Source organism: Colletotrichum aenigma, assembly GCF_013390185.1.
Source record: "Colletotrichum aenigma strain Cg56 chromosome Unknown KSG_Cg56_contig04, whole genome shotgun sequence".
In the NCBI taxonomy this organism is placed as follows: Eukaryota; Fungi; Ascomycota; class Sordariomycetes; order Glomerellales; family Glomerellaceae; genus Colletotrichum; species Colletotrichum aenigma.
The window spans coordinates 5,653,511-5,666,004 of NW_023500910.1; the positions used below are offsets into that span (position 1 = coordinate 5,653,511).

Consider the following 12,494-nt stretch of genomic DNA (forward strand, 5'->3'; position numbering starts at 1 on the left):
CGGCATTGAAGCGTCATATGAGCATGTCGCTATCTTGTAGTGGATCACAGTGGCTATGCGTGATCGATGACGAAACCAATCAGGCCGCTTCGAGTGATGACTGAGTGATATATCAGCATGATCAATGGCGGTCTCTTCAGCTAAATTTTCGGCTTTCGCAGTGTTTTCCACATGTGAGACGATTGGCTGGAGTTAAGGCAGGCAGTCTGCTGACATGGTCCGGGTGTTGTGGCTGGGTTCACGTCCGGGTCGGAGTGGAGACTGGAAATTGGCATCCGGCCTAATTGCTTCGGCCACGGAGCGGTGATGGATAACACCAGACTAGAGTGGAATCCAAGGCCAAGGCATCAGGAAACAACAGCATCGCCGAGGGAGTTCCTGATCCAACAGGCCAAGACCAGAGTTACGCGTCAACACGAGATAGCCGAACTGAAAGACACATAAAAGCCGGTCTTCTCAGACGCAACTATGAGAGGACTTGGTGTTTTTAATGACACTTGTTGAGTTCAAACATCATTCTTCGACATGGCTCTCAACAGCTCTTTCGGCAGCGCTCTGATGCGCGGCATCATGTACCGAGGCGTTCCTGGAGAGATGACTGTCGAAAATATCCCAATGGTCTTCAATGTAAGTCCCTTACTTCGTCATAGCCGAATTGAAAAGCCGGTCGTGCCCAGAAGGATGTGTCACTGACCTCACGAAAGCCGAATATGCCAGGGTCAGATTCGCCGACTCGAACCTCATCCCGATTCCCCTGACCCATCAGACGACCAACATCACCATCGAGCAAGACTATCTTACCATTTCTGACATCTTCGCCACCGGTTGGGCTAGCCTTGACTTCTCTGGCTTCGAGACGGGAGATACCGTTGCGGTCTTTGGGGCCGGTCCGGTCGGACTTTTGGCGGCTTATTCTGCCGTACTTCGCGGCACCTCAAAGGTGTATGTGGTTGATCATGTACAGGCCCGACTTGACCGCGCTGCCTCAATTGGAGCCATCCCCATCAACTTCGCAACCAGCGATCCCGTCGCTCAAATCCTGGCCTCCGAGCCGAACGGCGTTACGCGATCCGTCGACTGCGTGGGCATCGAAGCCCTGAACTCGACGCTGGAGCACGAGCCAAACATCATTTTGAGCCAGATGGTCAACCTTACCCAAGTCAGAGGTGGAATCGGTCAGGTTGGGGTGTACATGGCCCAACCCGACTCGCCTGGCTCCCCTCTCGGATCCACATTCTCGCCCATCGCTGCGTTCCCCCTTTCGGACTTCTTTGGCAAACGATTGAAATTCCAAGCGGGCCCTGTCGATCCGAAGGAGTATGCACCAATGCTGGTACAGCTTATCAGTAGCGGCAAAGCGAGCCCTCATTTCGTGGCCTCGGCAAGTATCTCAATCGAGGATGTGCCAGCATACCACGCCCGGTTTGATGCGCACGACGAAATCAAGGTTTTCATCCACTTTCCTTGAGGTCCCAGTAAAGACGTTCCCATGTATAATGATCACAGGAGGCAACTGCGCATTACGGTTTGACATACGTAGACCTGTACATAGAGCGAACACGAATCCCTAAACAGTATATCATGGTGTAGAGTAACCAGTTACAACCCAAACCTCTGTCTTTCTTGATGATTCAGCCCAACCTGCTCATGCAGGGTTTGACTCGCACGGCTTTAAGGACTATATCACATGCTGGACAGGCATGAGGGGGAATGTTCTTGCGAGAAAAGGTCGTCTCATGAACTGAAGAGTAGATTGCCGCCGAGCTAGTAGCCTCTGGACTTCATGCCCAGCTGGGCAATCGAGGAGGGGTTTCAGCGGACTGGAATAAGGCGAACAACGTTCACCGGCCGTTGCGGAAAAGTCCTTAGAAATCTACCAGAATTCCTCCCCCCACATTTGCATCTGTATTCCCTTGGTGTAGGGGTCGTTTGCGCCGTATTTTGGGGGCCTACGGTCCCACATATTATGCAGGTGGCTGACACCTCGCAGAAACTCCCGCTAGTGCCCGCCTGGATTAACATCGGATGACGAAGGTGAAAGGAAGAGTTGCTCGGCCGATTAACCGGGTCTGACGAATGCGCAAGAACGCGGAAAATGAATCCCTTGTAATGACATGGAAGGGTCCGTCCAGTCATAAATGGCAACACCGAAACCGACTTCCCCTGGAGCTTACCATCCATCCAACAAGATATCCCATGTTCTTTCTCAACAGCACCCATGCAAAGTGCCCAGCCCCATAACGTTCTCCTAACCGGGGCCTCTGGTTACCTCGGAGGTAGCCTGTTTGCTGGGTTGAAAAGTTCCGGCTTGAGCGGCTGTGACAAGATCTACGCATTGATTCGATCAGATGTCCATAAGGAAGCAGTCCAACAATACGGCGCTGAGCCCTTGAGCGTGTCCTTGACGGATGCCAAGGCAGTCAGAGATGTGGTTATGCAGAACAAGATATCTGTGGTGTTCTATTTGATCGACGTTTTCGAATCGACCGCTCAAAAGAACCTAATCAAAGCCTTGGGCGACTTGAGGCAGACCACTGGGCAAGATGTGCATTTTCTTCACGTCAGTAAATCCGACGTTAATTGGCGATACTTGTTTCACCTCAAGCTAACAAACTCTTTGCAAGACATCTGGCGCAAAGATCTTTTCCAGTGACGCTGGCGCTCCGACAGACAGAAAGCTTTTTGACATTGACCCCAACCTCTATGACATTCACAAAAAGTAAAAAGCGCCAGCAGAGATTCTTCAGAAGGCAGGTTCTCGAGAGCCGACATGGAAAATATTTGTCTGACTATGCAAAGTGTGTTGACACTGACAACACGATCGTCAAGGAAGCTGAAGCCCATGGGGTACGATCTTATATCTTTGCCCCGTGCATTGTGTGTAAGTCTTAATGGAAATTCGTCAGCCTTGGATGTTGAGGAAGGATATTTCGAGGTACCCCTCATGTCCGCGTTCTCTCCGCCGCGTTTGTCATGCCCTTGATCCCTCACCACGTCATTACCCTGCAGTATCCGTCATGTCTAAGTTCTGAAGGAGCCGAAGTTATCTGCCAACACACCAGGACCCTATTAAACCACTGACACTTTGCGTAGATGGAAAGGGCGCAGGTTTCGGGAACACCATATCTATCCAGACCACAGACATCGTCAAAGCAGCCATAGCTTCTGGTCGGGTTCACTCGGTCACGCTTGGTCGGCCTGTGAGTAAAGCTCATCTCTTGAGATACGGGAAGGGGTTTTGACGAGTTTCCCAGACCTGGCCGGTGTGCCATATCAGCGACATTACAGCACTGTATCTGCAGATCCTGCGGTCCATACTCGAAGGCAAAAACATCGGGCACGGCAGGAATGGCTATTATCTGGCAGCTTCTGGTAGCATCGCATGGGATGAAATATATGCCGCGATGGCGCTGGCGCTGAAAGTCAGGGGTATCATTGAGGATGAGACTGTCGCTCCTGTTGAAGACATTGCTTCGGTGAAAATGGCACAGGGACTCAACACAGATTCCTCTCTCGTTGCAATGAGAGTAGAAGGAAAGTAAGTTCATATGGCTCAATGTTTACGTCCCTTGCCATGTCTTCTTTGCTTCCCGTGCTGATTGAATCTCAGGTGCACGTTGACGGCTAAACATGGCGGCCAAATCGGGTGGAGCCCGCGATTTGGCCCCCACTCATATTCTTGAGGCCGCCGATGCTGAGGTTGAGCACATTCTGAGATACTTGAATCACAGAGCTGGAAAGGATTGATATGCGATCATGTCTGGAGGAAAATATGTGGTCATCAAAGGCAAATATGCAGCTTGGAATTTTGACTACTAAGTACTTGCACGTTGACACAATAAAATGAAATGAATCGACCAGGCACAGGGAATCTTTTTTTAGACTTTCACATCAGGTAAAGATTCTAGCAAAGAGTGAAGAAGTCCAAATGAATGTGAAAGGGTTAATTATGATCATATTCTTGCAGTTCTTACCATTTCCAGATGATAGAACACGAAAAGTCTTGGTGAAAGCCTTGAAAAGGTGGTCTGAAGATCGAGTCATCAGGCTGAAGAGGCTTTTTGCTATGGCTTTCCGCGAAGAACGCACGAAGGCTCTCCATCTTTCTCCCTTTGAATGTATCACCGAGAATGAATCGTGGGTCTAGCTTCTTCTTTAAGCATCGGTCGCGCCAGCTTTGCCCTACTTAACTGGCCCAAGAGCTCAGAGCCAATTGAGTTAACTGAGAGTTCATCTGGAATCCTTCCATCTCTGATAAACAGCTGTGGCAACCCACTCTTTCACCCTCTGATTTACAACCAGCTTCCTCTGGACAATGTCGGAAGAACTGATGGTGTCTGGCAGGACACAGCCAGATGATGTCGAATGCGCCAAAGCCATCAGTTCCCTGTCTCTGCGTACGGGGCTGGGAACACCTGCACTTGACGAGCTTCCTCCTGAGCTCATTTTTATGATTTGCTCCTTTCTTCGTCCAATTCGGCCAATGCATGAGGTGCTCGCAAGCAGAGTGACGTACGACTTTGGCACGGTTTACGACACGTTACAACACGATTGGCGTACGATAGAACGTCTCTCAGTCACCAACAGACGAATGAGGCGCCGTATCGCCGACAGCGGCTGTCTCTACCGAACAATCATTGTCAAAGGCGATTCATTTTGGCGCGTCGTCTCCCTTCTCTGGAGTCTGAAGAAGAATCCTGCAATTGGTCCTGCGGTACGAATGCTCTACATGGGTCTTTCCTTCGAGGTCTACCCCAAGTATGGTTCAGCGCCACCGCCTCAGCAATATCACCTAGACTTCGTGTTGAAGATGGCTACAGCGTGCAATGTACAGTATCCAGCGGCATTATCATCCTCAAAAGCGCCGGTCCCGAGTGACAATCTTCAATGCGAGTGGACTAGTCTCCTTGCAAGAGTCATTCTGGCCAACATGACCAACGTCGAAGACATTGGCATCAAGACGCTAAGCAGAGTCTTTAGAGGGATGGAGCCGCCTTCTACATCCTTTTTCAAAGGCCTGAGTCTGCCCAATCTCCGGTCCGTGGCCGTGAGACTCGAAAACTGCAGCAACTGGCCTCGACTCCATCTTGGGGGGGGCTTATTGTTTTGCCATGATTTTGACCTGGTTGTAGATTTGAGCCCCGTCAGAAACCTTTACGTCGAAGCAGAGGGCCTCCCTCTATACATGAAGCTTTCACGCTTCCACTTCTCCGGCCCCAAGTTTCAAGACTTGACGAACATCACACTGAACGGATGCCCGGTTAACGAGCAGGAACTTGCCAGGATGCTCGACCATTGCACTCTTGTATCGGTCTTCAGATACATAGTGTCTCACTATTCCGTCCTCGCCATACCTCCCGGTATTGTCGTTCAAGCCCTACAGAGCAGACATGCGAGGTCTCTCCGTACTCTATGCATCGACGTATTTAATCGAATTCGGGGCTCGGGTGAGATCTCAACGCTTGCATCATTCAACAACCTTGAGAGCCTGTGGATTGATCTTGGATCTATCGACAACTCAAACACCCCCCATGGTCTTGCGGTGGATGAGACGGCCAATGGCAATCATCCCAGCTGGTACGACCCGCAGCCCAATCACTTCTTCTTTACGCTTCCTCGTACCCTCAAGAGAACGTTATTCTATGGGGTCTCTCGGGGGCAGGAGAATTCCGTGGATTGGCTTATCAGCAATCAAGGGGGACTGTCGTTTCCAGAACTTGAGGAAATTGCGCTACATTGCGCAATAAATGACACCGTGGACAGGGTGGGCTCAGATTTCAGTCACGGAGCATCCAGGCACACTTACATTCGGTCTTCTGTGTGGCAGTAGACATATGTACTCGCAGAAGGGCAGGCATTTGTCCGATAAGCATTGCGTTACGAGTGTGGCATGATTGCGGGATTTTGGGACTATTGTATGTAACCGAAAAGACATTGTACAGGATCTATGTGTTTTCCATGATACGTCTGCAGAAATGCAAAGCCTCTTTGGTATGCGCCTTGTGTTATGTTATGCCCCTGTTTGTCAAGATTTGAGCTCCATCTTTGCCATACTTGCAGGCTCCGGTGGTGTTCTTGATCCAGGAGAGTGACCTTCGCTAATCACCTTCCCGCCGCGCATACCGAGTAGATCTTTGAACATCATTCGCGTGGTACGTATGACTGTACTCCGAGATTCAAATATGGGTAAGAATACAACCATGATGACTGAAGCAAAAAGCCAGGTAATGCCGACCACGACCCATCCGGTGAAGAACTTTGCAAGCGTTAGTTCGATGTATAATAAGAAGGAAGAAACGTTTACATACCTGCTTGCTGAACACATAACCACTGCCATACAACGGCATCGGCCAGAGTATTAGTAGAACAAGGGTTACAACGACGGTAAGCCAGCGGGCAATCTTTGCGGCACGATCCAATTTTACCCTCTCGTCTACGTTGCTGTCGACAGCATGGGCTCTTCCAGTCATGTTCTCCAAGTCAACATTTGCAGCATCTACAATCTCATGGTCGTCTCCCTTGCGGATGTTGAGCATGCTTTGCCAGTCGTACTTCTGATGCTTGAAGGGGGGGATGAAGGTGAGAAGTGGAATGAAGACAACAGGAGAGAGTAGCGAAGTGAGATTTCCAGCCAGCATTGGAGTGTTTGCTCCAGTCGTCTCAACACTCAGCTCGCCGTACTTGATCTTCGTCGTGACTAGCCATGCCGTCATGGACAAGACGAAGCCGATGATAGGGCTGAAGGTTGCCGCAGCCCAGGACTGGCCTGACCAAAGGAGCGTCAAAGTTGCGGGGAGAACAGCCGAGGAGATGATGACACCCATCATGAGGTACAGATAGCCCATAGAGATCCCAATGTAGTTGAACCCGGTCGCCAGACCAGCCATAACAAGGGCAAACGCGGCCATACCGATGTAGTTGATGCGCATGAGTTGCTTGCCAGTTGCCGCGGGGTTGATGTACGTCTTGTAAATGTCGTAAGTGCATATTGACGAGATTGCGATGAGTTCGGAGCTGTAAGTCGACATGATGGCCATAAACTTGGTCCTGTCAGCCCGTGTTCTTTGAGAGATGGGTGATACTTACCGCGAGAATGAGGGTTGCAATAGCGCCGCCTTTTCCAAGCAGAGCAACGGCAACTGTTGGGAGAACCAAGCCCGCATCGACATCGGCTGCGGGCATCCGGTTTGGGAATGAGGGCCAGATGTCGTATCTTTCCAGAGCCAGTCCAGCAAGACCCATGGTTGTCGCCGTCAACCAAGGAACGGCGAACCAACTTACTCCACTGTCACAACGAATTAGCCTACAACTGTCGGCCCATATTGCGGTGGCCTTACCCCATGACGTATCCTGGCAGTGCATCAACCGGGGATGCTGCAATTGCCTTGTTGTAGTACCCGTTATCGAGGAACACAGTGCCAAAGTTTCCGCACAGGTTGATGATGAAAAACTCGACTAAAAGCTTGTCAGTCATCTACTGGTGTCAGCGTGAATGTTTGCATACCTCCACCCTGTGATCTCATTGTCAGATAACTGCCGCCAGCATTGCCAGACAAGGGCCGCTCAGCAGCCAAATCCGTCAGGATTTCCCACACACGTCCCGGCGAGCCCAAAATGTCGTTCGTCGAGTACACTGCGAACGCAAATACGAAAATGATAATGAGGATGACGAGTCCGTTGATGTAGTCCGTGATGAAGGTCGCTTTGATACCGCCGAAAAGTGTATACACCACGACGCCTGTTCATGTATGAGCATCAAGCACACCGTATGCTGCGTTTCAAACAAAGCGTGCTTACCAATGGGGAAGAGAAAAACTGAAGCAGCTACTGGAGCGCCAGTAAGGTTCTGGATCACAGCTGATCCTCCGGTGAGCAGCATCGCCGTCACTGGGGTCTAGACTTAGCTCAGTCCTGCCATGATACTTGTTACAAGGCTTACCAAGAATGTTACAGAAGCAGCAAAATACGATGTATACGCAGTGCGTAACCGGACCATATCTCGCCTTTACTACCTCTAGGACTGTTGGGGTTGATCAGCAAACAGTGCGCCGTCATTTAGCTTCCAGCATCATACATGTGTGGGCATTTGGCGCTCGTCTTTTCAGCTCGATCGCGAGCGTCGCAAATAGGATGATTTGGACCGTGGCTCCGGAGGCGTACCAGACCGGACCAGAGACACCACTGTGTTTTTTAATGAGCTGTGAAAATTCATGTCGAAGGAAGAGGTCAAGGACGCACTACTTGTATGCGACCGCAGTGCTTTGCAGCAGGGTTGCAGCCCACGTCCAGGTTGACAGCACGGAAGACGCAACCTATTACAAGTTAGCTAATCATCCCTTCGCCCGACTGCTTACCACGTACCAAGCCAGACTTGAGTGATCGGCCCGCAGTGGTGAACATCTCGGAAGTTTGTAGTTCATAATTGTATCTCTTCAACGCCCACGTGATAACAATCATGAGCACTCTGAGGTGATGCTTAGTTGGTGACCGACAACAATATCAATACGCGGGCTTACGCGAAAAGGAATCCGAGACCGATCATTAGGCCATAGCTGTCATATCACATGTCAGTCAAGGCTAGTTTGTGTGACGGACGAGAAAGACTGTAGTGTGTGACGTACCCCCAGCCTTGGTGGAGAACCGGAGTCGAGTCCATGCTCTCTCATGGACGCTCACTAGCGAAGGCGGCAAGAAACAACGACGTGTCGAATTCGTGACGCTAGCATCAAACGAGAGCAAGAGATATCTTACTTCTTTGCATTTACGCGGTCGAAATCCTTTGCCTGCATCCGAGGACATCCGTTCGTCTATATACAGCCGTCTCAGACTGATCCTGCACCGCCGACGGGCCAAAGCCGCTGATATCAGCCGCCACTGAAACTCAATGCAGCCGCCCCAATGCTAATGCTGGGCAAAGAGATAAACATCCTCAGCCAAGACATGCTATTCCAATCTATCGGAGTAATGGATTCACCCAAGAGATAAGGCCAGTGACAAACGACATCGTGGGGAACTGCCCAGAAGTGACCGACCCGCTGACGTCGCCTTAAGGATCCATGGAAGTGCAGGTGCCCCACGAGGGCGGCGTGGGTGATGATCCTAGGCCATATCCCCTGGGAGTCGTTGGACCTTTTCTCCGTAAAAAGAATAGAGCAATTTGATCTTGACCCTTGGATCATCTGGCGAACCTCCGGAGCCATTCTGGTTCTAAAAAATGCTTGTTGCTCGCTTGCGGATCCTCACTTCCTTTGGCGAGACGTGGCCAGCAGCCGAGAGTTCAGTGTTAGATGCTCACTGGCTAGAACCCGGGCGGCCAAGGTATTAGTATTTCTTGGACGTCAGGTCCCCTTATCAATTCCCAATCAGATATCAATTGGAGATAAGCTCTTCGTTCGGCTGGGCTTTTTGTTCAAGCAGATTATGTGACAATCGCGATTTTAAAACGTAAAGATTCTACAAGCTTGAAAACCCGAAAATACTCTCCTGAAATTTGAAATGATGGAAACTTGTCCGTTTGGGCGCTCTAAATGCTGGGCCGCTGTCGCCCTTTGCCAACACCGCCAACACCTGGCGGTTGAGCCCGCACAATCCCCTTGAATTCATGAATCCGGTGAACGTTGTTTTTCAGAAGTGAAATTTCAAGTCAAAAGAGCTAGTAGAAGCCGCATCGTATCCAGAGACACGGAAGGACAAGTAGAACTGTGGCTCGTCATAGTCGACGCTTGTGATAAATCAACACCACGGAATCGGGCATGCAGCTATGGTCGTATTTGCCGCCGGCGACTTGGCACTTGGCGCTCGCCGGCGGGCAACAGTCCACATTTTCCCCAGGATTCCGCTCCGCTCGAGCTCTGTATGGGACGTTTCCTTTCAAATTTCAGTGTCCCGTTATGATCATATCTGGACAGGAGGGTCTCCGGACTCGTCGAAGCAGCAGCCGGCCCATTTAACGCTGGTCCGTTCCTGCTTCTCTAATGTCGCCATAAGATTTCGAGTTGCTGACCACAGAGTCAGAGTCGTTGAGGCGTTAAATTTGGCCACAAATCAAGTTGCAAACAACCTGAGTAAAAGCTCAAACCGTCAAGACACGTAGACCGAGCCATTCCTTGGCAAGGTGAGGGAGCTGTGGCCGGAGAAATCGGTGTCTGCGACCGGGCAAGTATTCATGGTGTTCCGATCTAGGTGGGGCCGATCAAGCAGAGCTAGTGGATACCCTCCGGAGCAAGTTCCGGAGAGTGAGCCTAGCCTGGCTATTTGGCCTTAGTAATGAGCACGTTTCCGTGAGTTCAAAGTGCGTCAATTACCAACGACGTTCTTTTGGTGAAATTGCCGTGTATAGATAGTGACGACCGATGCAATGAGTAGTCAGTCAAGCCAATAGTTTCAATGGTACCACAATCAATAAAACTCCACGAAACGCTTGAATGCGAACTAAGAACCATCATAGCCGCAAGCATTACCATCCTCAAAACCATTTCCATAACTCAGACAATATGCACAAGCATATAAGCCATCATCAGACTCAATGACCGGACTGGCACCGAGACAACACGCGCCTCGCTTGAGTCAGTACCACCAGTGGCCGTGGGCGATGTCGTCGCCGACGAAGTCGCAAACTCCCCCCACCCCATCAAACTTGACACGCTCTTCGCCTGTCCGTGGTCAAGTGTAGCTTTGCAACTTTCCGCCGTCGCAGTGACCCTCATTGTAACGCCGCACGTCATTGTTCGATCCCCCATCCCCGGTATCAATTCATTCGCGAATGTAGTCGCGGAGGCATAGTTCATCATTCCTGCCGGCTCGCCGCAAACACCAGCAAGTACAGGTGCTGCCGCCGTGCCGTCCGCGACCACAAACTCGAACGTCCCGCCGCCGACATGCAGCACACTGCTGAATGAATTTCCAGCACCTGGTTCGAACTTGCACCAAGGGCCGCCTTGGAGGTTCCAGTGGAAGGTGTGCGTCCCCGCCTCGAGGGGACCTGTCGTGGCGGTGATCAGATGCGGGTTGTCCGGCCAGCGAGTTGTGTTCCCAAACTGCGCGGAGATACTGTTCACGGGGAGACGCCAATCCAGGTCGGGATGCGGCTGTTTAAATATTTCCCAGTAGAACGTCCAGCCGTAAGCGTTAGCTGTGGAGGGGTTATGGATGGACAGCAAGACGGGGATGCCCGTGGAATTGAGGGTGTAAGTCGCGTTTTCGCGGGGAAAGAGGAGGTCGACTTCAACGGTGGAATTCGGAAGGGCTGTGGCGATAGGGAATACGGCGAGAAGCCATGTGATAATAGTGCTTCTCATATTGGTGGTGGTGAGAAGCAGTACAGGAGAACATAAGATCAACCGTTGGGTTGGCGATGAGCCTTGTTGGGACGACTTCGCCAGGGGTTTGAAAGCTTGATCGGGGAGTTGAGAGGTCTGGATTTACCGCCGGGAGAGTAGATGCCTGGAGCATTGGCTCAACGAGTGGATTAATAACGGTTTTAAATTATGGTGCAATTTCTTCCTTTCTTTGATTCAGCTCTTCAACCATGGGCAAGCTGGATCTTTCCGGTCTAGGGGATAAGGGAGATAAGGCAGATCATCCAAAATATCTTGAAAACGATTAGCCGCTAGTAGGAGCTTTGCGCCCGGTCGAGATGGGACATGCGCGAGCATCATGCCCAGTTGAGCGATGTTAGACATTTCAAGGTCGGGTACGTCAGCACTAAGGCGTCAATATGCAGGTCGTGTTGTGGCGTCGCACTCAGGAATGAGCTTGATTGCAATGATTCTCAAACCCCTGCCTCTTGGCAATACGTGGAAGCCCAGCCAGCCCTCAGCTCTTGCGAATCTGCCATATGCGAAGTCTTCCCCATTTGTCGGGCTCAGTGATGTCATTTGTTTCTAGCACACCTTCTACCGAATTAGATCTAAACCGTGATGCACATCGACAACTTTGATGATAAGGTAACTTGAAACACCACGTCATTGCACGTCGCGAGTGAACCAGCAACGGAAAAGTAGTTGAGCGCTGGAGGCAATAACCCGCTCAAGATGAGTCGCAATACGATACGACATAAGAAGTTGTCGACCTTTCAAGTCTTGTCAACTGTCACGAGCGCATTCAAGGCCGTTTTTGGTGCGATTGATATCGTAGTTTCACAGGGAAAATGAGAGGCCACCACCGCTAACGACCATCCTCTATTCAAGCCCACGACCGATGACTGATATTGAAATTCTATTTGAGGGTTTGGGGAAACGGTTTTGGGGAATTCGGATTGATGGCCTAAGGGAAAGCTAACAAACATTAGTCACGATGCTCGCCCAATAGAAGATTGGCGGAAGTGACGCTGACTATCAAATATTTCACTGCCCATCTGAAATGAAAAGGACATCGTTTATTTCTGACTTTATCTCGAGCTCAATGTATCTCGGAGAAGGAGGTATGAGGATTGAGCTTCATTTATCACACGGCAGTCGCGGCCATGTGAACGTTCGCCGTTCGGCTGTTAAAGG

At 50.7% G+C, this 12,494-nt stretch overlaps 5 protein-coding genes across 5 annotated transcripts; 3 read left to right on the top strand and 2 right to left on the bottom strand.

Moving 5' to 3' along the window:
- Positions 1 to 525: 525 nt before the first annotated feature.
- Positions 526 to 1,468, top strand: yycR-1 (putative zinc-type alcohol dehydrogenase-like protein YycR; the record flags this gene model as incomplete). Its single annotated transcript, XM_037322587.1, has 2 exons — positions 526 to 627; positions 767 to 1,468. 2 exons carry the CDS (start codon positions 526 to 528, stop codon positions 1,466 to 1,468), a joined length of 804 nt encoding a protein of 267 aa, XP_037180362.1.
- A 750-nt stretch (positions 1,469 to 2,218) lies between these two features.
- On the top strand, positions 2,219 to 2,723 carry CGCA056_v007339 (uncharacterized protein; the record flags this gene model as incomplete). Its single annotated transcript, XM_037322588.1, has 2 exons — positions 2,219 to 2,560; positions 2,625 to 2,723. The coding sequence occupies 2 exons, from the start codon at positions 2,219 to 2,221 to the stop codon at positions 2,721 to 2,723; spliced, it is 441 nt and encodes a 146-aa protein (XP_037180363.1).
- A 681-nt stretch (positions 2,724 to 3,404) lies between these two features.
- Positions 3,405 to 5,830, top strand: CGCA056_v007340 (uncharacterized protein; the record flags this gene model as incomplete). Its single annotated transcript, XM_037322589.1, has 2 exons — positions 3,405 to 3,538; positions 4,303 to 5,830. 2 exons carry the CDS (start codon positions 3,405 to 3,407, stop codon positions 5,828 to 5,830), a joined length of 1,662 nt encoding a protein of 553 aa, XP_037179318.1.
- Positions 5,831 to 6,025: 195 nt separating this feature from the next.
- Positions 6,026 to 8,656, bottom strand: dur3-1-3 (putative urea active transporter 1; the record flags this gene model as incomplete). The annotated part of the gene is made up of 12 exons (XM_037322590.1): positions 6,026 to 6,256; positions 6,309 to 7,040; positions 7,087 to 7,285; positions 7,338 to 7,455; positions 7,505 to 7,738; positions 7,798 to 7,887; positions 7,940 to 8,020; positions 8,075 to 8,181; positions 8,239 to 8,312; positions 8,362 to 8,464; positions 8,517 to 8,552; positions 8,622 to 8,656. The coding sequence occupies 12 exons, from the start codon at positions 8,654 to 8,656 to the stop codon at positions 6,026 to 6,028; spliced, it is 2,040 nt and encodes a 679-aa protein (XP_037179317.1).
- Positions 8,657 to 10,484: 1,828 nt separating this feature from the next.
- On the bottom strand, positions 10,485 to 11,297 carry CGCA056_v007342 (uncharacterized protein; the record flags this gene model as incomplete). The annotated part of the gene is made up of 1 exon (XM_037322591.1): positions 10,485 to 11,297. The coding sequence occupies one exon, from the start codon at positions 11,295 to 11,297 to the stop codon at positions 10,485 to 10,487; it is 813 nt and encodes a 270-aa protein (XP_037179320.1).
- Between the last annotated feature and the right edge of the window lie 1,197 nt (positions 11,298 to 12,494).